This window comes from Acipenser ruthenus, chromosome 3, assembly GCF_902713425.1.
Source record: "Acipenser ruthenus chromosome 3, fAciRut3.2 maternal haplotype, whole genome shotgun sequence".
NCBI classification, from domain to species: Eukaryota; Metazoa; Chordata; class Actinopteri; order Acipenseriformes; family Acipenseridae; genus Acipenser; species Acipenser ruthenus.
Window position 1 is genome coordinate 99,486,092 of NC_081191.1, and position 22,669 is coordinate 99,508,760.

At 36.7% G+C, this 22,669-nt stretch overlaps 1 protein-coding gene across 5 annotated transcripts in view; it reads right to left on the reverse strand.

Annotated features, from left to right (window-relative positions):
* LOC117394664 (WW domain-containing adapter protein with coiled-coil-like) overlaps window positions 1-22,669 on the reverse strand; it is a 62,542-nt gene that overhangs the window by 25,075 nt on the left and 14,798 nt on the right. For 4 of the 5 annotated variants that reach the window (XM_059019698.1, XM_059019707.1, XM_033993068.3 and 1 more), the window contains 4 exons: window positions 21,964-22,076; window positions 6,100-6,215; window positions 5,879-5,994; window positions 5,132-5,443 (listed from right to left, as the gene is read on the reverse strand). In XM_059019698.1, coding sequence (XP_058875681.1) covers window positions 5,132-5,443; window positions 5,879-5,994; window positions 6,100-6,215; window positions 21,964-22,076 — 657 coding nt within the window. The remainder of the gene's footprint in view (window positions 1-5,131; window positions 5,444-5,878; window positions 5,995-6,099; window positions 6,216-21,963; window positions 22,077-22,669) is intronic. The other variant, XM_033993071.3, reaches the window with a different exon arrangement.

Below are 22,669 nucleotides of genomic sequence, written 5' to 3' on the forward strand. Positions count from 1 at the left end.
AGCCAGTGGAGCGAGCGGAGTAGTGGAGTAGCGTGGGCGAAGCGAGGCAGAGAGAACACCAAGCGGGCAGCAGAGTTCTGGATGAGCTGGAGCGGACGGGTGGCGGACGCAGGGAGGCCAGCCAGGAGGGAGTTGCAGTAGTCTAGGCGGGAGAGTACCAGGGCCTGGACCAGGAGCTGGGTAGCATAGTTGGTGAGGAAGGGTCGGATTCTTCGGATGTTGCTCAGGAAGAATCGGCAAGTGCGTGCCAGAGTGTTATTGCAGCGAAAGGTGGCTCTACCAAATATTAATGTGTGGGGGTTGAATACTTATGCAAGCAAGATATTTCAGTTTTTTATTTTTCTTAAATATTTCCCAACATAAAACCAATGTCACCTTACAATAATTGATTTTGAGTTTCAGTGTTTTAAAATAAAATATCAAACAGAACGAAATTTCAATGTACCATTTGTAATTCAGTAATATGAGAGAATTGGTCAGGGGTCTGAATACTTTTGCAAGGCACTGTGTGTGTGTGTGTGTATATATATATATATATATATATATATATATATATATATATATAAAAAGTAAGCCAGGGGTGTACCCAGTTAGCACAACGGCCCACCAGTGTGCGCCATAATATGCCCCCTATTTTGCGTGATAATGAATACAATTGCAATAGTAAATACGGAAATCATCAACGTGCACACTAATTGTGTGCCCCTTCGTAAATGAGGCCCTTTATCTCTGAACGCTAGCGAGTGTGCCATTAAATGCAAATTTAATGGGAGGTATGAGAATTGCCCTTAAAATATATTTCTGAAAACGCTAAGGTTTCCCCACAATTTAAATTCCGGTACTTAAGATACAGTTTTGCTATTAAAAAGGGTTAATTGTTCTTGTATGACATCCGTGATCAAACTTAATCTAGGGACCCACAGAATACGAGTATAAAGTCAGTAGGGCTGGGTATCGGCAGTGTCTTAACGATATCTATATAAAACATAAAAAACTGTCATTAGCTTGTGCAAGTGTTTATAATAAACACTGGTAAAGCACTTTTGGTCAAATGAGTGTCATGACCTGTCTTGCTTTTGTTTCTTGTTCACTCTTTAAAATACATTTCTTTAAAACAAAATATCAAATCAGGGCTCCAGACACAGTTGTTGCCTTAGGAGCCAATGGCTCCTCGGTAAAAGCCAATTGTTGGTGCCACTTCAGGAGCAAGCTGGTTGCTATAAAATACAACTTGTTAAGACACTAAAGTGATACTAAAACAGTAATTTAACGTCTGTACTCGCTTGTTTGTTGCCACATTCTGCTGAATGGTTAATATATGCAGCGGATGACTGCAATGAACTCAGCATGTTTATATTTTTCAAGTGTTGTGTTTGGAATTTGTGACGGCACCTCTAATTGTGTACAGTTGTAACATGGGAAACAGCATGCTGCAGTGCAGCAGCTCCCATGCTCAGTATCTGTAAAGTCCTGGTCTGACAGCATGTCACACAGACAGCTCTTATGATTACTTGTTACTGTTTATTTTTCAGTAAAAATAAAGTTTAAATTGTAGCGAGCTGGTTCTGCTATTTACGATATTAAATACTAAAATCAGGGGTGGCCAATCGTAGTCCCGGAGAGCCGCAGGGTCTTCTGGTTTTCGTTCCACCCGAGTTCAATTACTTAATTGAATCAATTGTTTTCTTAATTCAACACTCAAACATGTTTGGTCACTGTCAAAACTGCTGCAAGGAACTAGGGTTACCGTATTATGCTGGTGTTCATAATACAGCACCTGTCTGCGCTTACAAGCATTTGTATTCGATGAAATTGTTCTTAGTGTATTCGTTACCGTCCTTCTTGCACTTCAGTTTATTAAACGCGTGTTTTCTCCTTACAGACCGACGTCATAGCGCATTCATAAATATTGACACGCGGTTTTAAAAAGGGAGAGGCAGCTTTGTGTTACAGGCGCCAATGAGCCTAACCCCTAAAAAAAAAAACTTTACAAATTATTTTTCACATTTGCAACCATTTTTGCCCCAGCCTGGAGCCTGTAAATTCAAGCCTTACACATTTTATGCATATCATGACTTTTATCAAGAACACGAGGCGGGTCCACACCGGACTTTAAACCGGCCATTGCAGGTTGAATTTAGCCATCACCCTGATGAGGATTATCAACATTAATAACGCGCCTTCGCTTAGCTTCCATTTCGCTCCGCTGCCACCAGACTTGACAAAACACCCTCAAAACACAGTGCATAGTAAGTGAGGCTGCTAAGAGTACACGCTAATAAATATTATCCAGTTATCAGTGTGGGCGCAAATTAATGCATGCTCTTTTTTTGTTAGCAGATCAAATTTTATCTAAAAAAACAAAACAGCGTATCGATACAGGTGTTATTGTATCGATAATCGCATCATCAAGAAACATATTACGGTTCAGTGTGTGAATCAGCACACCCCTAAACGTCAGTACCTCAAAAGGTAAATTACTCAAAGCAAATAAAAAAAATATATATATATATATATATATATATATATATATATATATATATATATATATATATATATATATATATATATATATATATATATATATATATATATATATATATATATACACATATATATATACACACACACACACACATATACATACAGACGTGCTCAAATTTGTTGGTACCCCTCCACAAAAAACGAAGAATGCACAATTTTCTCTGAAATAACTTGAAACTGACAAAAGTAATTGGCATCCACCATTGTTTATTCCATATTTAATAGAAATCAGACTTTGCTTTTGATTTTTTATTCAACATAATATTGTAAATAAGAAAACAAATGAAAATGGCATGGACAAAAATGATGGGACCACTAACCTAATATTTTGTTGCACAACCTTTAGAGGCAATCACTGCAATCAAACGTTTTCTGTAGCTCTCAATGAGACTTCTGCACCTGTTAACAGGTAGTTTGGCCCACTCTTCCTGAGCAAACTGCTCCAGCTGTCTCAGGTTTGATGGGTACCTTCTCCAGACTGCAAGTTTCAGCTCTTTCCATAGATGTTCGATAGGATTCAGATCAGGACTCATAGAAGGCCACTTCAGAATAGTCCAATGTTTTGTTCTTATCCATTCTTGGGTGCTTTTAGCTGTGTGTTTTGGGTCATTATCCTGTTGGAGGACCCATGACCTGCGACTGAGACAAAGCTTTGACACTGGGCAGTACGTTTCGCTCCAGAATGCCTTGATAGTCTTGAGATTTCATTGTGCCCTGCACAGATTCAAGGCACCCTGTGCCAGGCGCAGCAAAGCAGCCCCAAAACATAACCGAGCCTCCTCCATGTTTCACTGTAGGTATGGTGTTCTTTTCTTTGAAAGCTTCATTTTTTCGTCTGTGAACATAAAGCTGATGTGACTTGCCAAAAAGCTCCAGTTTTGACTCATCTGTCCAAAGGACATTCTCCCAGAAGGATTGTGGCTTGTCAATATGCATTTTAGCAAATTCCAGTCTGGCTTTTTTATGTTTTTCTTTCAAAAGTGGAGTCCTCCTGGGTCTTCTTCCATGGAGCCCACTTTTGCTCAAAAAGCGACGGATGGTGCGATCAGAAACTGACGTACCTTCACCTTGGAGTTCAGCTTGTATCTCTTTGGCAGTTATCCTTGGTTCTTTTTCTACCATTCGCACTATCCTTCTGTTCAATCTGGGGTCGATTTTCCTCTTGCGGCCGCGCCCTGGGAGGTTGGCTACAGTTCCATGGACCTTAAACTTCTTAATAATATTTGCAACTGTTGTCACAGGAACATCAAGCTGCTTGGAGATGGTCTTGTAGCCTTTACCTTTACCATGCTTGTCTATTATTTTCTTTCTGATCTCCTCAGACAACTCTCTCCTTTGCTTTCTCTGGTCCATGTTCAGTGTGGTGCACACAATGATACCAAACAGCACAGTGACTACTTTTCTCCATTTAAATAGGCTGAATGACTGATTACAAGATTGGAGACATGTGTGATACTAATTAAAGAAACTAATTAGTTTGAAATATCACTATAATCCAATTATTTATTATATTTTCTAAGGGGTACCAACAAATGTGTCCAGGCCATTTTAGAATACCTTTGTAGAATAAGCAATAATTCATCTCTTTTCACAGCTTCTTTGCTTTATTCTATGACATACCAAAGGCATGCAAGTATACATGATAAAATAGCTTTTAATTTCATCACTTTTCAGGAGGAATGAAGCATTATTTCAATGAGCTGTAAGGGTACCAACAAATTTGAGCACGTCTGTATATATATATATATATATATATATATATATATATAACCCCAATGTGGAGAACATCTTAGGTCACAGGTCAAAGCACTGGCAATCACCTACTACTGTGAATCTCAAAAAGAGACCATACTGTGTTTAAAAAATGTAAATAAAAAGGTTACACTTAAATGATTTTGCAAAAAATCCATGCTGGATTTTACTGACTAGTACTAAAAATAAAACCGCTATGAAATTAGACGATTGTTTTGATGATACGTCTGGTAGAACACTCTGATAACTATTCTTTAAGTTTCCTTAATTTAAGATATAATACTATATAGTTAAAATACGCAGTACAAGAATGCATCAGTCCTCCTACTCCCGTCTCGTCTCTGTCACTGCTATTTTCCAATACAAAGAAAGAACTAAGTACCGGACAGTACAGAGCTGGGGAAGATCTGTAGATAAGCAGATCCTTACATTGGATATTAAAACTTGACATTAAAGCCACACTTGATTCTTTAAAAACACAGTAAATCTTTACTAAATCCAAGCTTCTATGCATATCATATTTCAAACCACTTGTCCGAACACAGGACGAGCGAGAGGAGAGTCAAAGAAATCCTTAAGTGCAATTAAAAAACGGGCTGCCAAAGGACTTTAAATACTACACTGGTAATTATGGTTTTAAATCTTAATTACTAATCTAATGCAGGTGAAGGGACAGGTTTAACTATACAATGAATTTTGATTGCAAACTTAACAAAATTAACTAGATTTTCATTTGGATTGTGTACGAAATCAAGCTAAGGCCGCTATACCTAGTGGTAATTAAAATGGCTCATTTCCAAATATAAACTATTTAAATAGTCTATATTATACATACCTTTCCTTTCAGATTTCTGTACTGGGGTGGAGGATGTGGGTGGTGGCAGTTTCGATAAAGTAGCAGCTCCATTGGCAGCAAAGGATTTCTTTGGCTGGTGACCAGGTAGTAGAGTAAAGGGACTAGAAGAAACAGTGCTTGGGGCAGAAGCAGCTGGCAGAACCACTGGTTTGCTGTTGTGCTGTTCTGGGGCAGCACTGCATTGAGTCTCTGCTCTGGGCAGTCTGTAGTCGCTGTCATTGTGTCTGCTTGTCTGAGACAAAATATTCTGAGGGTGCGCATTACCGGCCTCACTGGAATGCTTCTCTTCCACTTTAGTTCACGTTCAAAGTGATGTTGCAATGAAAATAAAGGGGAAACGTAAACATTAGAATGGTGTTCACAGTAGCGATGGCCTAGAGAAAAGTATCATGCCACCTACTGCTGTCTCACAACAAGACGCATGTGTTTTGCTTTACTAAAAGGAACTTTATGAAAGTCTTGATTCTTCAGTCCCCTACTACAACCTCTGTCCTCAACACCGAGGCCACCAAACTTTCAATTTAAACAAACCTTGAACACCTCAAGAGGGCCAAGGAGTATGTCAATCACTACCCAGTCACACAGTAATTGAAACACTATCTAGCACTGCACCAGTGCAGTTCAACCAATGACAGCACATCAACAAAAACCAAAGCATTCTGTGAAATGAACGGAAGTGACCACTTTTGCCTACCAACTGTATGCAAAACTAAACCGGTTACTTACTTCCACTGGAAAAACCACTCGTAGCGGTCGCTTGCATGGCTTCTCTTCTGTAATCCCTATCTTTTGGGAAACTGTTAACGACTGCCATTTTTGTAGCTTCTTTTTGTCTCTGCTCTCTGATAAGGAAACAAAAAAAAGACAAATAAAAAAGGTAAATATATATTCTCTTTAAAACACCATAAGCAACATGTTGGTGATAGAATTGTTTTAGAATGAAGTACCTCTCCAGCCACTCTTTGGGTTTTTCCCACTGTGAAACCTCTGTTCTGCAGTTGTAATAGTATTTCTTCCCAGATGAGCTAATGTGTTCTGACCAATCATCTGCAGGTTCATAATGCTGCAAAAAATAAGGAGATGTTTTGTAATGAAAGGTTTAGCACATACATTAGGTTTTAAATCATACAGTAATATTTGTATAGTTTCATAATAAAGTTGGCTTCAAATTAGTTTGACAGAAGTTGTAGATTAGGTTAAGCTAGTTTTTGGATATGCGTCCCGTGATCAGTTTGGTTGCGCACCTTTGATCTATAGAACCACATAGCATGTACACAGAAGGCTAACTACAATTTTTTTTTTTAACTTTTTCAAACTTTCACCCCCCAAATTAGAGAGTTTCATTGCAGGGGACTACTGTACAACAAAATACATTGAGTTAGCGGTCTGTTTTAAAATAAATTTAAAAAAAAAAGTAAAAAACTGTTGAAAAGCAAACCAAATCTGTGAATTACTCATTTTATTAAGTTCTAATGCACAAGTCCCTCTCTACTGCAATGTCAACCTCAAAACAAGGTTTTTAGTTAATATATATTTCAATTTTTTTACATTTTAATCTGCTCACTTTTCTGCCATGTTCTTGATGATCTGAAAGGGTAACTGCTGTTTTTATGAATCTCACAGGATAACAGTACAGGTAGATCAGCTTTCAGCAAAGACACGAAATAACCATCAGCACCGGCGGCAGAAGTGCCCAAGCCGCTTGTCGCAATGCCTCCGATTAAAAATAAAAAAAATCAGCACCAGCACATCTGATCTACAACCCATTCACAAACCTGCTCAGACAACCCCCCACCCCCCCCGAATTGAGTGTCCAGCAGTGCACCATAACAAAACTAAATCCTTTGCAACTGAAAATTTCCAGAACTGTGAAACTATATAAAGTCTCTCAAATGTTAACATCTAACATTATGTACATCCAGCTGTCCCAGTGTTGTTTTTGACACTGCAGTTTGAACAACTCATTTGACCACTATTGTTATCAAACTCCAGCCATGGGTAAATCTTCAACCAGTTTGCCTTCACTGACATCACTTATTTGCATCTAGTCTAATCTATGTATAAGTTAGTGGTATGTGACAGAGTTTAGAAAAAAACACACAGAATATTTATTTTTTGCCAAACTACCTTTTGTATTTTTCCGCTATAAAAGTTTGTTGTTTTTAAAATTGGATTTTTTATACCATAGTATTTTTACAATGGAAAAGTGACCTACATTTTATTTTTGTAACAATTAGTGTGTGAATCACTCAGAAAACATTGTGTTTGTTTGAATTAATTTCATCAACATAATAGGCTCTATTTTTTTGTTGTTTTATGAATGAGTATGACATCGCCTTGGTGCCCTTGGGTTGATTTTATGTTTTGCCTTTTGTAGGGATACATTTATTTAGGTTTTTATTAGCCATTAGATTTTAGAATATATCTCATTGAATGAACTTAACATAAAGGTACATTTCGGGTTAAAATCTAGGCCCCCTGTCCTTGCAAGAAACAAAAGGATGAGACTTGAGGGCAGTGTTGTAAAAAACATGCATTAGGTCTTCTTTGATCTGCAGTCCTAACATGTTTACCTTTTGGGGCAGACTAGCTGTCCTCTGTTAGAATCAAAACATATTGATAAACATCTTCCAAAAATAGTAAAACAAGTTTTTACTAATGATTCATTTATGATCGGGTAATAAAGAGTTAACTTCTTCAGGGAAGATCTGGATAGAGTCAGATACTTCTAATGGGTCAATTAAAATGACAAAAGGTATTTTTACTCCAGATACAAAGAGATATGGGAAAGTTTTTTATGGTGAGGTTCTTGGCCCAGGCAGAGGAGAGAGAGTCTCTGATGTAAAGCTTGTAAAACTAGTATTTTTCTGATGTTCTCAAGAAACTGTATTTAAGTTGGAGATACCCCATGTTCTTTGTATCCTTCAACCGCTAGCAAGAAGTTTACTAACTATAGCACAGTATGTATACTATACAACCAGTGAATTATCGTAAATATTAAAAACAAAAGCACTAATACAGTATTTGGCAATTTACAAAACAGCATTCCAAAAACAATTATCACTGTACTCTCAGTCCTTGCCAAAGTAAACTAACCCTTTGTGGTCGTATGTCGGACCAGGTCCGACATTACAATTTTCCCTTTCCGACATCATCAAAAAGACGTAAAAAACAGGTCTCTAGTCATTTTTTCTACGGAAAAAGCAGAGAAAACCATTCAATGGCCGAGTGAGACTGATAGGAGCCAAGAGAAGCCTAAGAAGGGAAGAAAAAAAAAAGGGGGGGGGGGGGGGGGGGGGGGGGAAGAAAAAAAAAAGGGGGGGGGGGGGGGGGGGGGGGGGGCAGATCTGAGCAATACACATTGCCCCGGCACCACAGAGATAACACGGACATAAACAAACAAGATAGCTGCTTCTGCATCCAGCGCTCAAAGAATATCACAAACATTTGCAGAGCTTTTTAAGATGTTATAGTAATAAAATAATGACTTGGATCGCATTATTGAGGAGTTTGGTGATAAAACGAGTGATCAAGAGATGATTTATCAGTATGCACGACTATGAAGAGGTATGTGAAATATATAGCGAACAAGGGGTGGGGCAGGGCTGGAGATGCAGTACTGAGTGTCCTGTTGATATGCAGTGCCTTTTAAACCTGTTTTACTGTGAAAAAAAAAAAAACACTTAAAACAGTGTCTAAAATAAACTGCGTGTGTGAAAATAAATTGGATGCGACGCGTCTGAGACGTGCTGAATAAATGGACCGCAAAGGGTTAACAGTTGTTTTTGCACCAAAAGTGCAAGTTAACCCAAGACAGTGAAAAAACAAAAAACAAAAAGGTGTGCCCAGAGTGCTCCCGTGTGGGTTCACCAAACACAAGAGCCGGTTTAAGTCAGCTATAAAATACAGCCAAGAGAAGCCACAAATGCTTTTTTAAAGCAAAATTTCAATAACCAAGTTAAACATTTATGGGACTATTTTCCTAAAGTTTCTCAGCTGAAGGGTACCGACGTACCATTATAAGTTCAAGGTAAATCTAGGTTTTAAAAAGTGCTGTTTTAACCCTTTGCGGTCCTATGTCGGAGCTGGTCCGACATTGAAATTATTCCTATCAGGTCCAATGTCGGACCCTGTCCGACATCATCAGAAAGATGCAAAAAACTGGTTTTTAGTCGTTTTTTCTCCGGAAAAAGCCGAGAAAACCATTTAATGGCCGAGTGGGAGGGACAGGAGCCGTGACAAGCCAAAAAAAAAAAAATTAAAAAAAAAGGGCGTATCTCATGAATAGTCATACTTGCCCCTGGCATCAGATAGGGGCGGTCATAAGGAAACAAGCTGGCTGGTACTGCATCAGCGCTCAGAGAATATCAAGGACATTTGCAGAGCTTTTTTGAGATGTTATAGTAATAAAATAATGACTTGGATCGCATTATTGAGGCGTTTGGTGATAAAATGAGTGATCAGGAGATGATTAATCGGTATGTACAACTATTATTATTATTATTTATTTCTTAGCATACGTGAAAGCTATAGCGAACGAAAGGGTGGGGCAGGGCTGGAGATGCCTAGTGAGTGCTTTGTTGATATGCAGGGCCTTTTAAACCCATTTGACTGTGGAAAAAAACACTTTTAAAACAGCACATCTAAAATTAACTGTGCGTGTGAAAATAAATTGGACCTGACACGCACTGCTAAGAAATAAAAACTTAATAAATTGACTGCAAAGGGTTAAAGAACAGTTTTTCAAATTCTCTAATAGTGATAGTGCCCTCTCGATGAAGGCTCCACTGTTGACCTTGATTTTCATTAGCCCCCACTGCCTTCAGCTCGGGATGCATAGCTCAGGGTTAGAAACTAACGCACGCCTGTGGCGAATTAAAACTGATGGAGGACTAGTTGATGTTTGTCTCAGTAGTAACAAAAGTGTACAAAGTCTTATGCTCACAGACTTGCATTTAAATGCAGGAAAATGTTTTCTAATGGGGTGTAGCAGTGGTGAACAAACATTTATAATGCTTACAAAACAGAACAAACTTCCCTCATCTACCCTGGTCATACTGAATTTTGCATTATTTTGAGATCTGCAAATGCGTTTCATTGAATTTTGTCCAGGTGATTACTTACACGATTAATTGTATTCATTGTCATGGTTTAACTGAACTTTCGGTATAAACCAGTCTTTTCCTTTTCATTTAAAGTAGGAGGCTTGAAAGTAGAAGGCAGGGGGGTATGGGGGTCCTCTCCCAGCACAGGGGCAAGTGGCAACGCCCCCACCGAAAACAAATTACAGGGGCCTAAATCCTGCATCTCCTGGGCCTAAATATGTGCCTTAATAGGGACCCAAAATTCAAAGTAAGTGTATAACTTTGTTAATTTTTTTTTATTTCAGGGGTTGAGATTTAAGAGCAAGTAAAAGTTTCTTGTGTCTGAAAAGTAATTACAAAATAATGTTATTTAAATTAGAATTTTAAAACCACAAGCTTGTCTTAGCACACAGTAAATTTCAAAGTAAGTAAAGTCCACATATTTAAGCTAACTGGTTTTGCAATAATTACACAGAGAAAAAAAAGTGGTGAAAAGAAAGACAGAACCAGACACCAATGAAAACAGAGATATTATATTTCAAGCACAAAAACAAGCAATGTTACATTATATAGATACCATAAAACCAAGTGAGACAGAAGAGAAAAATGTGAAGCAATTTCTAAATTAAAAAGTAAGTATTAATTGGTAGTACATTTGAATACAGAAAAGGTAAGCCATAAGCTGTATTTTGTTTGATGTTTTTTTCATGTATTCCATTTTTACCTTTGCATTTTATACAAAAAAACCAATACAAAAAGTTTCTAAAAATATTCATGGAACCAACCAGTCCTTATATTTATTTTTTAGTCTTCCAAGATTCTGACTATACTTTCCCATGTCGCCATTTCTCATTAACTACCAAATAAAATACATTAAAAATGCACTTGCAAGAACTGCAATTTCAAACACTGTTGATTTTACGGTTTTCAGAAGTTCGTTTGTTGCATTTTCTGTAAACATTAAATCAATTTCTAACAATAAAAATGAAAATAACCCAAAGTACTTTATACTAAGCATTACATTTAGCGTGAAAATACCCTCCCTCCCCCACTGTTGCTCTTGCCTAATATACAAAGAAAATTTGGCTGTGTTTTGGAAAGACATCAACAGAAGAGGAGAAAGATGCGTACTGTACACACATTTCCATTTGACCAACTTCTTAATTCTTAAATGGAATTTAGATATAGTCTAAAAATAATGAACTTAAGTACCATGCCTTATAATGCAGTGTGGAGTAGTGGTTAGGGCTCTGGACCGGAGGGTTGTGGGTTCAATCCCCAGTGGGGGACACTGCTGTTGTACCCTTGAGCAAGGTACTTTACCTAGATTGCTCCAGTAAAAACCCACCTGTATAAATGGGTAATTGTATGTAAAATAATGTGATATCTGTATAATGTGACATAATGTATAATGTGATATCTTCAAACAATTGTAAGTCGCCCTGGATAAGGGCGTCTGCTAAGAAATAAATAATAATAATAATAAATGCCTATTTAAACATAGCTAGATAATCACAGTATGTGCTTACACATATTTGTACTTGGGTGTGTGTGGGTGCACTTTTTATCTGGATATTGTGTCTCAACTGTCAGTATTAGTTGACCACAGTTTCACAGCAACTGATTATGCAGAAAAAGATCTGACCGGTACATCATGTTGCTCATAGTGATAGTTTTCATTTAATAAAGACTGAATGAGCAAAACAAAGCATTTAAAAATAAAATCAGTCATATTCATTAATTGATGGGCTGTGTCCAAAGGTTCGTTCACTAGCCAGGGATTCGAAGATTATTTTAAACCTTCGAAGGTTCGTCAAACAGGTTCACTCACAGGTTTTTTTCCCCCCTATTAAAAGAAACTGTTTGACAATGTGTGAATACTATAAAATCACACATTAAATGTCACTCGCATGCAAAATTCGATCTTTTGATTTGTATAATGCATATTACGTAAATAAAAGTTGTTATTAAAATCCGCTACCAAACCGTTACGGTAGCAACGCCCCTGCAGTGTATGGAGCAGGGTACTAGTATCCAAAACAGTGGGCTCGTACCTCTACTGGCTGTATTGCTTCAGTAAAATATGTACTGAATACCTAGTGTACAAGACAGTGTAAGAGAAGTGCTATGGTAGAATATGTTTGAAACATACAAAATATACACTAACATTAATCATTTTAATTTAGAAAACTGAGCACCGTCTGTCCCTCCCCGCTCCAGCTCATGTTATCCAAAAGCAAACCTTTAATTTCTTCACTCGCCATCTTGACAGCAAAGCGTTGCAGCGTAAGGCTAAGCTGTATTGAAAGAAATGTTTAGAAACCCCTCTGCTGTTTGGGATTTTTTTGTTAAATGCCCAGACGACCAAAAAAAAAAAAAATTTGAATGCAAACTGTGCGAGCAACTCATATCATGGAGGCATAACCAATCTCTGGGGTCACTTGACAAGTTCATATTATTAGTATTATTAATATTTTTAGTAAGAGTAAAATGTGACTGATAACCTGCTTGGAACGGTGACTGTTAAGTAAAGCTTTGTCTGCAGCAGTTGGTTCTGTTGCAATGCTTACTGTATATATCACAAGCAGGCTCAATTACATGTAAATAAACAATTTGTATTTTTATTTAAATTATAAAAACATGGTTATTGTTCTATACAACGTATTAGTGAATGTTTTATTCCATTTATATGGACTACCTGTAAAATAGGATTTCCAATCAAATATAAAACAAATAGTATTGTGACGTCACCAATAAATTATGCAAATGAGTACCATCGAAGGTTCGAATCTTCCTTCGGTAATGTGTTCCGAACCTTCGAAGGTCAAAACGTACCCTTCCTTGCAGCCCTAATTAATTGCGCAATGTGAATATCGTTTCCTGAATTAATTGTATATGCTAGGTTTCAAATCAATCTTCTAAGTCAATGCAGAAGACATTTTACAATGCTATAACACTCACTATTTCGTACACCAAGTAAAAAAGATGATCTTAAAGAAAAAGTAGGTTGTTTGTTTCTTTTTTAAAAATGTTATACAATGTCATAACTCTGCTCTATGGTTATTGACTCAGGTATATGATTGTACAGTTTGGCCTTCATCACCAACATCGCTTGTAAGCTCGAAACTGATTGGTCCATTCATGATGTTCATGGAAACAATCCCAGAAACGAAGTGCCCTCAGAGAAGGAATGTTTTACTCAACTTACATATGTAATGAATTGTGGAAATTGCCGCTATTTTACTGTAACAAAATAAACATTTTTAATACTATTCTATGGAACATTTTATTTTAGGTGCCTCATCTAGCAAAGTAGACAGCAATTTAGCCGGCCGCTGGCTGGAAACGAGAAGGCTGAAACCAAAATGTACTTTTTTGAAAAAGCCCAACTGCTTGAACACCACACACTTACTTGGTAGGTCGATCTTTAAATCACTGTAAAATATTAAAGAATTTAAAACTATATAGATTTAAGGGACAACTGCTTAACTCTCTTACTAATGTGTTCATATTACAAGATTTAGTGTAAAATATTAGAACAATTTCACACGGTCCGTTTCAAAGAAATGCAATGCGAGGAAATGGCTATTCACTGGAGCCATTTTGTGATGACGTTTTTATATGGTTTTAATGTCTAAAGTAAATTTAGTTTATAATACCAAAATTTTACATTCAAAGTACGGCTATGAATAAATTAATAGCATATCGCTTTGAAGTGTAAAAGTAATTTTACAAAAATGTGGGGATTTACAGCAGTATTTTATTTTTTATTTTTTTTACTAAATTTGAACAGAAGCGATTAGTTATTTATTGGATATGCACAATCCAACTTGTGAAACTAATAAAACATGAAGATTGACAAATGTTTATAATGATAGAAATGAAATGGTTATATATGAGAATACAATATTTTAAAATAAAATAGACTAAATCTCATGGCAATGTGTTTATGTATCAATTCATTTCTGTATTTATTTTTCAGTAAGAGTAATGCAGGGAAAGAATGTTGCCTGCCCTCCCATTAAAAAAAAAAAAAAACCATCAGGGTATGAATCCAGGATCACCCTGCAGTGTTCCAGTTAGCCATCATCGGGCAAGATGTTAGATAAGGAAAAATAGCTGTACAATGTTTTTAAAAAAAGTATATAATAGAAATAAACAAAAGAAAAAAGTCTTTGCAGAATTGGATGGCACCTACTGTAAATATTGCATGCATTTTAGTAGAAAAATAGTTAAAAAAAAAATAATGTTCAGCAGTTACAAAAATGAAACATCAAGAAAATCAGAATTCCACAAATCAGCAGTAATAGTTGGCAATGATTTCGTATCTGTGATGTAACAAACTAAAACACATTCGGCTTAGAGGAAGAGTGGAAAAAAAACAGACAGAGGCTATTTTTATATTTGAATAACTCCAAGTATTGCTTATTACAGTTGTACTCTTACTATGTTCCTTAAATTTACTAGCAAATGTGTTTCAAACTGCACTGAAAAGGAACATATTCTACTTTGTGTGCGTTTTGTGCAACGGTGAGGGGGCAAGTAGATTTTTCTAGCATTTTGTCTCTAACACAAATTTAATTTTCAAAAATTGCACACACCTGGAGCATTAATGTTTATTGTTATTATTATTATTATTATTTATTTCTTAGCAGACGCCCTTATCCAGGGCGACTTACAATCGCAAGCAAATACAATTGTTCCTTTTTTACTACAACAAAAATAATAAATCTAAAATGTATGAGAAAAAAAATTAAGCCTAATATTTTAGGGAACCCAACACTGTTGATTCCGACTCAGGAACATCACATAAGGACTAGCAAGTTTAAAAAGTTACTCGTCCTTAGGACTCGTACCAATTTTGTTAGTTTCTAACCCTGTCATAACTCCATTCTCAGTCAACTTCCAAATGGTAGAGACTTCATCTACAGGCACTGTCGCTTAAATAACATATCAAAAAGGTGATAGAAATAAAACAAAATCTCCTGTTTTTTTTTAAATTGCAGCGCTTGCCGCTTAACTTTTACGAGATTGCTCGTTACTGCAACACTTTTTCCAGCCAATCAAAGCACAGCACAAATACAAACCCAATCACGTACAATATAAAATCACTTAGCGGTACTGCTAATGTATTTATGAGCATGCACATACTACAGTCCCAAATGAAAGCTGTATCTTTTTTTTAATTTATAGTTAAGTTTAATCTCTTCACATCTCAGTTACATTCAAATGAGCTACCAACGAAATGACAAATACACCCACCCCTCGTTATATCGCCCCACGCAATTACCCTCCAACAGTACGAATTAAAAGTGTGCTGCTTTTTATACGAAAAATGAGAAAAAGCGGGTCGCATAGATTTATATTGGACCCCGATACGATCAAACAAGGGAGTGGTTGTACCGTACTTCTTATTAGCCGATTTGTTTTTATATGGGTCTCTAGCTATATCTCGGCCCTCGATATATAGCGGATTTGTATTGGACTCCGACACCCGCGATATATCAAGTGGCCGTATTTAAGTTGTTTTTCCTAAAGTGCATTTACACTTGAGTATCAACATTGAGACTATTGTACAAAAACAGTCCTAAATGCAAGCGTATGCACTTGTTTCACCACATGCCCTTTAATGTATATGGTAAGGAAATACAGTAATCCGTCTCGTATCCGCCCGTCACATATCCACCATGATCAATATCTTCAGCAACGTCAGTTTATTACTGAACAGCAGGGCTTGAATTTCATTTTTGTGTGCTGGAGGGATTTTTGCATATAAAAAACAATATATATTTTACTGCATCACCATTCACACTGGTGTTGCTTTAAAATAAGCTGCTTTCAGGAGACCTAACAGCTGTTCATCACTGTGAGCCAAAGCACTCTCCATTGCTTTTGCCATTGTCTGACGTGAAGTTTTTGCAAGCAGCAGAAGAAAAAGGTACTTTTGTTAACCAGCGCTCCATCTCTTTTTTTTTTTAACCTATTTCCGCCTGTTTTTCACTGTTTTCATTTATGTACGTTTAACTATTGGATAGTTTGTACTGCATGCAACATATCAAATGAAAGGCCACAATTTCCTTTCATATTATATACGTTGCAACAGGATCAGGCATACTGTATGTGGTAGAGATGAGAATATATGGATAAAAAAAACTGCTATAGATACTGTAATCATAGATGGCAAAAAAAAAAAAAAAAAGCTGCACCATTGAACCTCAACATGAAATGAACATGGGCGGGAAGCTAAGCTTCTAAGATTTCCAACGATACCGCCTCTTTCAGTCTAGCTGCTACAATGACGGAGCAAGACTCAAAACAAAACCTAAGCTGTCAACTCTGTCACATGAGGAGAGGCTTAACTTCAGGCGATTGTAGTTCTGGCTAGGAGTACCGCATACACACACTGAATACGTCTTTGGAAAGCCCCGAATCTGTTCTTTTAAGCAATGAACCAGGTAGGCGGCTTTTACGGTGCCCGAGTAATATGTGCGTAACCTTCGATGCGCTGGCGCCCCAAAATGAATGGGGCTGAGTTTCAAGAGTTAAAGCGAAAGTCACCGCTTGCAAAACAACATTAGACTTAATATAGTCTTTCTTTTGACCAAAACTGCTTATTTACTGCAGTGTACCGAGTTTCTATAATGCTTAAAGACAGAGGCCGAGAATCACGTACGAGAGAATAAAGTCTTGTGGCACTTAAAATATCCAGCACTACTTTTATGTATTTATTTATTTTAACTAGAACTACGCAGAATGCGGCTCATAGTGCTTTCGTCACTGACACCCACTTCCTCAGAGATTGTTGTAGCGTTTGAGGCATTCTAAATTGGGTAAAATAAAATAAATACAGTAGCTTGGTGTCTTAAAATATCTCTGCGGGATTTTCCGCACTGAAAGTTGCAGATATGCATGAGCAACTTGGAAAATCCGCGATTCCCGCGATCCCTCGCTGAAATTCAAGCTCTGAACAGAGAAGATTAGTTCAGAGATTGTAGACCCTACCAAAGTATCCATACACTGTTGTAGGTGCTCTGTGCACATCCATTGCTGGTAATGTCACGTGAGCTGTTCAGTTTGTGGATATGTAAATAAATCCTGTTCGCCTGTGGGCGTATCAACTTCAACCTCCATCCCGCTCTCCTGCCTGTCACTCAGCAGCGAATGCACACACCCAGACCAGACAGTTACTCTGTTAAGCATTAACACCATGTATCTTTCTAAACAAGGGATTGGGGAGCTACCTAATAAAAGCTGAATCTCAAAACAATAATTGTGTGAATATAGTAATTGTTACAGCTGTGTATAATGGTATTTAAAACAGGATTAATTTATTTTGCCTTTTTACATATCCGCCCTTACTGTGGTCCCACCGCAGTCGGAAACACAATGGATTACTGTATGTATGTATAAATAAATAAATAAATAAATAAATAAATAAATACATACTTGATTCTCAGTGGGGTATTTCAAAATAAAAATAGAATATCTGATGTGGATTAATTCAAATCAAAATGTGTTGGCTTGGTTGCTACGGACCTGGCACTGCAACGTGACAGGGTGCTTATCAGACAGTTTACAAAACAACTGGAGCCAAACTGCAAATAGGGTGATCAAGGTGCCTCTCAAATAGCAAGGTGTTTGTTTATTTGATTGTGTACAGTATTCCATAATAAGTCAATAGACAATCCTCATGATAACTGATATATGCTACATTGTAAAAAATCAGTATTGTGTGGACAGTCACTGATCGTGACATTATCAATTATCACAAAACTAGGCTAGGGTATATGTGGAAAAGTGTGTTCTCTATATCAAGGGTTCCCAAGCTTACCAAACCTACAACAAAATAACCAAGCAATTTCCAAGGACCAGCCATCACTGAGACAGCGATCAATATATGGTACTCAGAGTAGCAAAAAAAACAACAGCACCATCAACCAAGTAGGGATGGGACGGTATAAAATTTGCACGGTATGATAAAAGTTAAATTAAACACGGTGGTAACCTTAATATCACGCTATACAGTACATCATGCAAGCTATAAAATAAGGCTTAAAAAATGACGAAAGACTAATGTAAATCACTTAAATTACTGTAATTCACAAAAATAAAACCAACAAATCACACTTCCGTTCATGGAATGATTTAAACATTTGGCATTTAGTATTTTACTATGCCAAATAACTTGGTACGTTTCTTTTTTATAAAGACAATCAAATTAAAAAAAAAAAAAAAAGAAACCTAAAGCTGTACACTCTCAATGTTATACTACAAGTATTAGTATCTATTTGCTCAATATGACGTGGTACTGCAGTTTGTTAAAACATTTTAACGTGTAAAATTAATTAAATAAATACTTTGTTAGCTGATGGTTAATAGAATTAGAAATGATAGGTCTTATTGCTTAAAACAAACATGTACCACAGGTTATTATTTAAGAGCAGAGATTAGTTTATTGTTTCAACCGGATAAATAAAATACGTATTGCAAAAAAGAATGTATTTTAATACTAAAACGTGTTATTGGATTTATAGCTACACGTCACAACATTGCACAAGTAAGCTTCGATGATTATTACACATGTGAAGTTTGTAAAAAATGATTTTTCACTTACCTAAGAAAATTGTAATACTGTTATAACTTGTTCAAACAAAACTACGTTGACAATAAGTACACTATCCTGCTGCAGTCGAGGGTCTGTGCTCATTTTATTTGAGACATTGGCCGTGTTCTTAAATTTCCGCAGTTCTGTACAGTGCTGCACAGAATCGCGGAGATGCGCTGTAGACGTCACTCAACACAGATACTGCATAGCCCAGCGCAGCTTTGAAATGTTACTGCGGGAGGCTGGCTGTGGCTGTGAACCAAAGGGACGATGCAGAGATCACGAGTGACCTGTTCATCGTAATGCAAATAACCACTAAAACTACTGCTGCCACCTTGTTAGCGGAGGCCAACAACATTTTATCATTATACAATGAAACCGTGAACAGCCTTGTCAACGCTATATTAAATAAATAAATCAATTAAACAAACATAATGTATTAAGTATGTGATAAGTGATGTATAATTTTACAATAAAGTTAATGTTAATCAATTACATTAAACTGACTGTTGATAATCCAGACAAAATACGTTTAAAATGTGAAATACGTTGAAAATGTGTGCTGCGCTGCAAGGTTTGGAGAAGGCGTTTCTCTAAAAGCTGCGTGTGACGTCAGAAAGACACCAGCCAAGAGCAGCAAGCTCTGAGTAACAGAACGCAACGATTGAAACGTGTATTCTGTGTCGTTGAGTTTCCTTCAAAATCATTATCAAAATACAGTATACGTTCACAAAAATATCTTCCTCAGACACTTTGCTAAGGCTGCAGGTACCATCGTTTGATTTAGAAGACGCGTGTTTGCAGTTGAAAAAATGCGTTAACCTGTGTATAAAGGAATTACGATAATTACGGTGTAGAATAAAAGGAACAGTATTAATACCGTAGTGTACCTAAACCACAGTAAACTGAAAAACCGGTATACCGACCCATCCCTACAACCAAGCATACAGTACGATTTTCCAATCAAGTCCAAGAATTGTTCTGCGACTTGTATAATTTCTTTGGTTTCCAACCTCACGTAGACAAAACCGATGCAACAAAAACTTTTTTTTTGCTCTTTCTGAAGACTGATTGTGCTCTTATTCTCTGCCTCTGCACCTGAACTTCAGTTTTAAGAAGGCCACATGCACTGATCGCACTGAGAACACACCCTTATTAAAATCTAACTTACTTTTACTGTAGACATGCGGAAATCCATTTGGCCAATACTGTAGTAAGTGTAGCTGAAAGAGCTACAGTAAAATTATACTAGCAAGACCATTCATTTTTTTTCAGAATATGAAATGGACAGCTGAATCAGCAACAACATGTATAGATGTGTATATAAAACTACACCTCATTTACAGATTTGCAATACTTTTCAATTGGAAGAAAATTAAAATGATCTGAGACTTTTATCCTTCAAGATTGTGTTAACAATGGCTCTTGGGTTTAAAAAATTGGTCGTCAAATATAAGTGTTGTGTGCCACCTGCTACCAAAATAAACTGCTTAACATACAACTTGACGCTAAAGTAATACAAAAACAGTAACAATGTTTGAACTCGCTTACTGCCTCATTCTGCTGAATGGTTAACCTACGCAGCTGTTGACTGCAATGAACTTGGCACATGTTTATAGATATTTTGTAAGCACGGTGTCATATTTGTTTGACATTTCCAAACCATTATTTCACAAGAACAATCCAAGAGCTACATTTAGTGAATGGCAGTTCTTCAAATGCAATCAAGTAAGCTGCAGTACATTTTATTTTTAATTCTCTAAAAGTTTCTCAGCAGTTACTTCAGTAGCACATCTGTGTCTGGGTAGATGTACACTTCTCAATTACAGTCCCAAGTAGTTCTAGCCTTCTGCTTCCACCATTTTTCAAATGGTCAGTTTCAGAAATAAACTCTGTTCTCCCTGCAACAGCCGACACTGCTTTTATACATTTACTGTTTTTCATTATGGTAACATCCTAAATTGCTGTGCTTGCTTTACTGGCAGAAAAGCTGCTGCACAATTAAATCACTGTCAAACTTCTGACAGTAAACTATATAACCAAATCTATTATATCATCTTGGATAGTTGCAGCTACTAAAGAAGATGCAACATGAAAATCTGTGTGTTGATCAAAAACTTTTGCTTAGGTACCCTATAACAACTGTCGAAAGACAACAGTGGTTTATTGGAGTTCACAAAGAAAACTTTTAGCTTGCAAAGAATTTTTTTTTAATTCTTTGCATTTCAGCCCTTCACTCATTATAAATATTCTTAATTTTAAGTTTTCAGGTATTTTGTTAATGGCACGTGTGCAACACACAACTCTTCAAATTTGTATTTATTTGTTTTATTTTATTTTTCGTTGTACTTGTTCAAAATTTCTAGAATGCAATTGTTTATTTAAACTAAATGTTACACACGATACTTGCAGATCAATACCATTGCACATTCATAGTGCCACATTTTTAAAAGGGAGACAGCATTTTGTTGTTATAGGTGCCAATGGTGCCTAATCCCAAGAAAACAGTTGCCAATTCTTTTTTTTTTTGTCACATTGGAGACCAGTTTAATATCATCAGTCTGGAGCTCTCATATGTAAACTATGCCTTGTTCCACAGTGCATCAGTGGGTACTGCTGATCTATTTAATGTACATGGCCACAGGTTAACAGTGTGGCAGTGAAATATTTTATTTTTATTGGACACCAGTAAAGGAACACCACTGCGAAATCCTAAAATACAGCTGTGTACAAATTTAGTGTATCGTAAAAAGCAGAAACCTAAAAAGCTGTATATCCTGGCAGCCAAATAAGTCCAGAGGTACAGATCACTAGCAGTCACAAAACAGCTACATTTTCCACCGTTAAACCTTTCAATCATAGATGAAGATATTTCCCAGAGTATAAATCCAACATCTCAAAACATTAGGTCTTGGAGGAACAAGCTGTATTCATCACAGGACAATCAAAGGGTACCGTTACATTAACAATAAGCGCCTTCCAAATGATTTATAAGATCCCAGCAGCTGGAAATGTGTCATCAGAGGTGGTGGATTTACAAAGAGGAGTCCCCACCCAGAGGAGTTTTCACAACACAAAGAGTCTGTATGAAGAGTATTTACAAAGACAGAACATATACTTACTGCATTTGAAGTTTTACTTGGATTACTGCTTGGAGTAGAATGTGAATTTGAGCTACTGCTGTGAAGAGTACTGCTGTGATTTTGTGAATTTTCTTGTGGAGAATAGCTGGTGCCTGAAACAGAAGAAAAAAGTGGTTAGTACTTTATCAATGACAATATTACCTCCGTCTACTGTACTAGAGGTACCAGTGAAACAAGGAAAGAGACCACTTGGATTACTTTCACTCATCTGTAGACATATAGTACCAATATATATGACTTGTATCCAAACTTCACGCAAAATGAAGCTGCCAATCTAAAATGGTTGAAAAAAATACTCATTAGTTATCAAATTATAATCCTGCAAAAGGAAATGGTACTGGTACGGAATCTACCCAAGGAGGTAACATTACTCAAAGCTTAGCAAATTTGGCTTTAACCACTTGTTACTCAATATTAGCTACAACAAATAAAATAAAATAAAAAAATAAGGCAAGAACCACGTCACAAAACACCAACTTGCATAGAGTTGTTTAACGTTAGGCTGTTTATTTTCCGGTTACAGTAAAAAGAAAATTAGAAAACAGATGTACATATTGATTTGTAGGACTGGGACACCTTAGAACTTGCGCCTCCTTTTTAAGGCGCTGACCATGAAACCTCCGCACATCAATCAACCCTTTGCGGTTACTGTTAATCATAACAGGTTTCGACAAAATAAACCAAA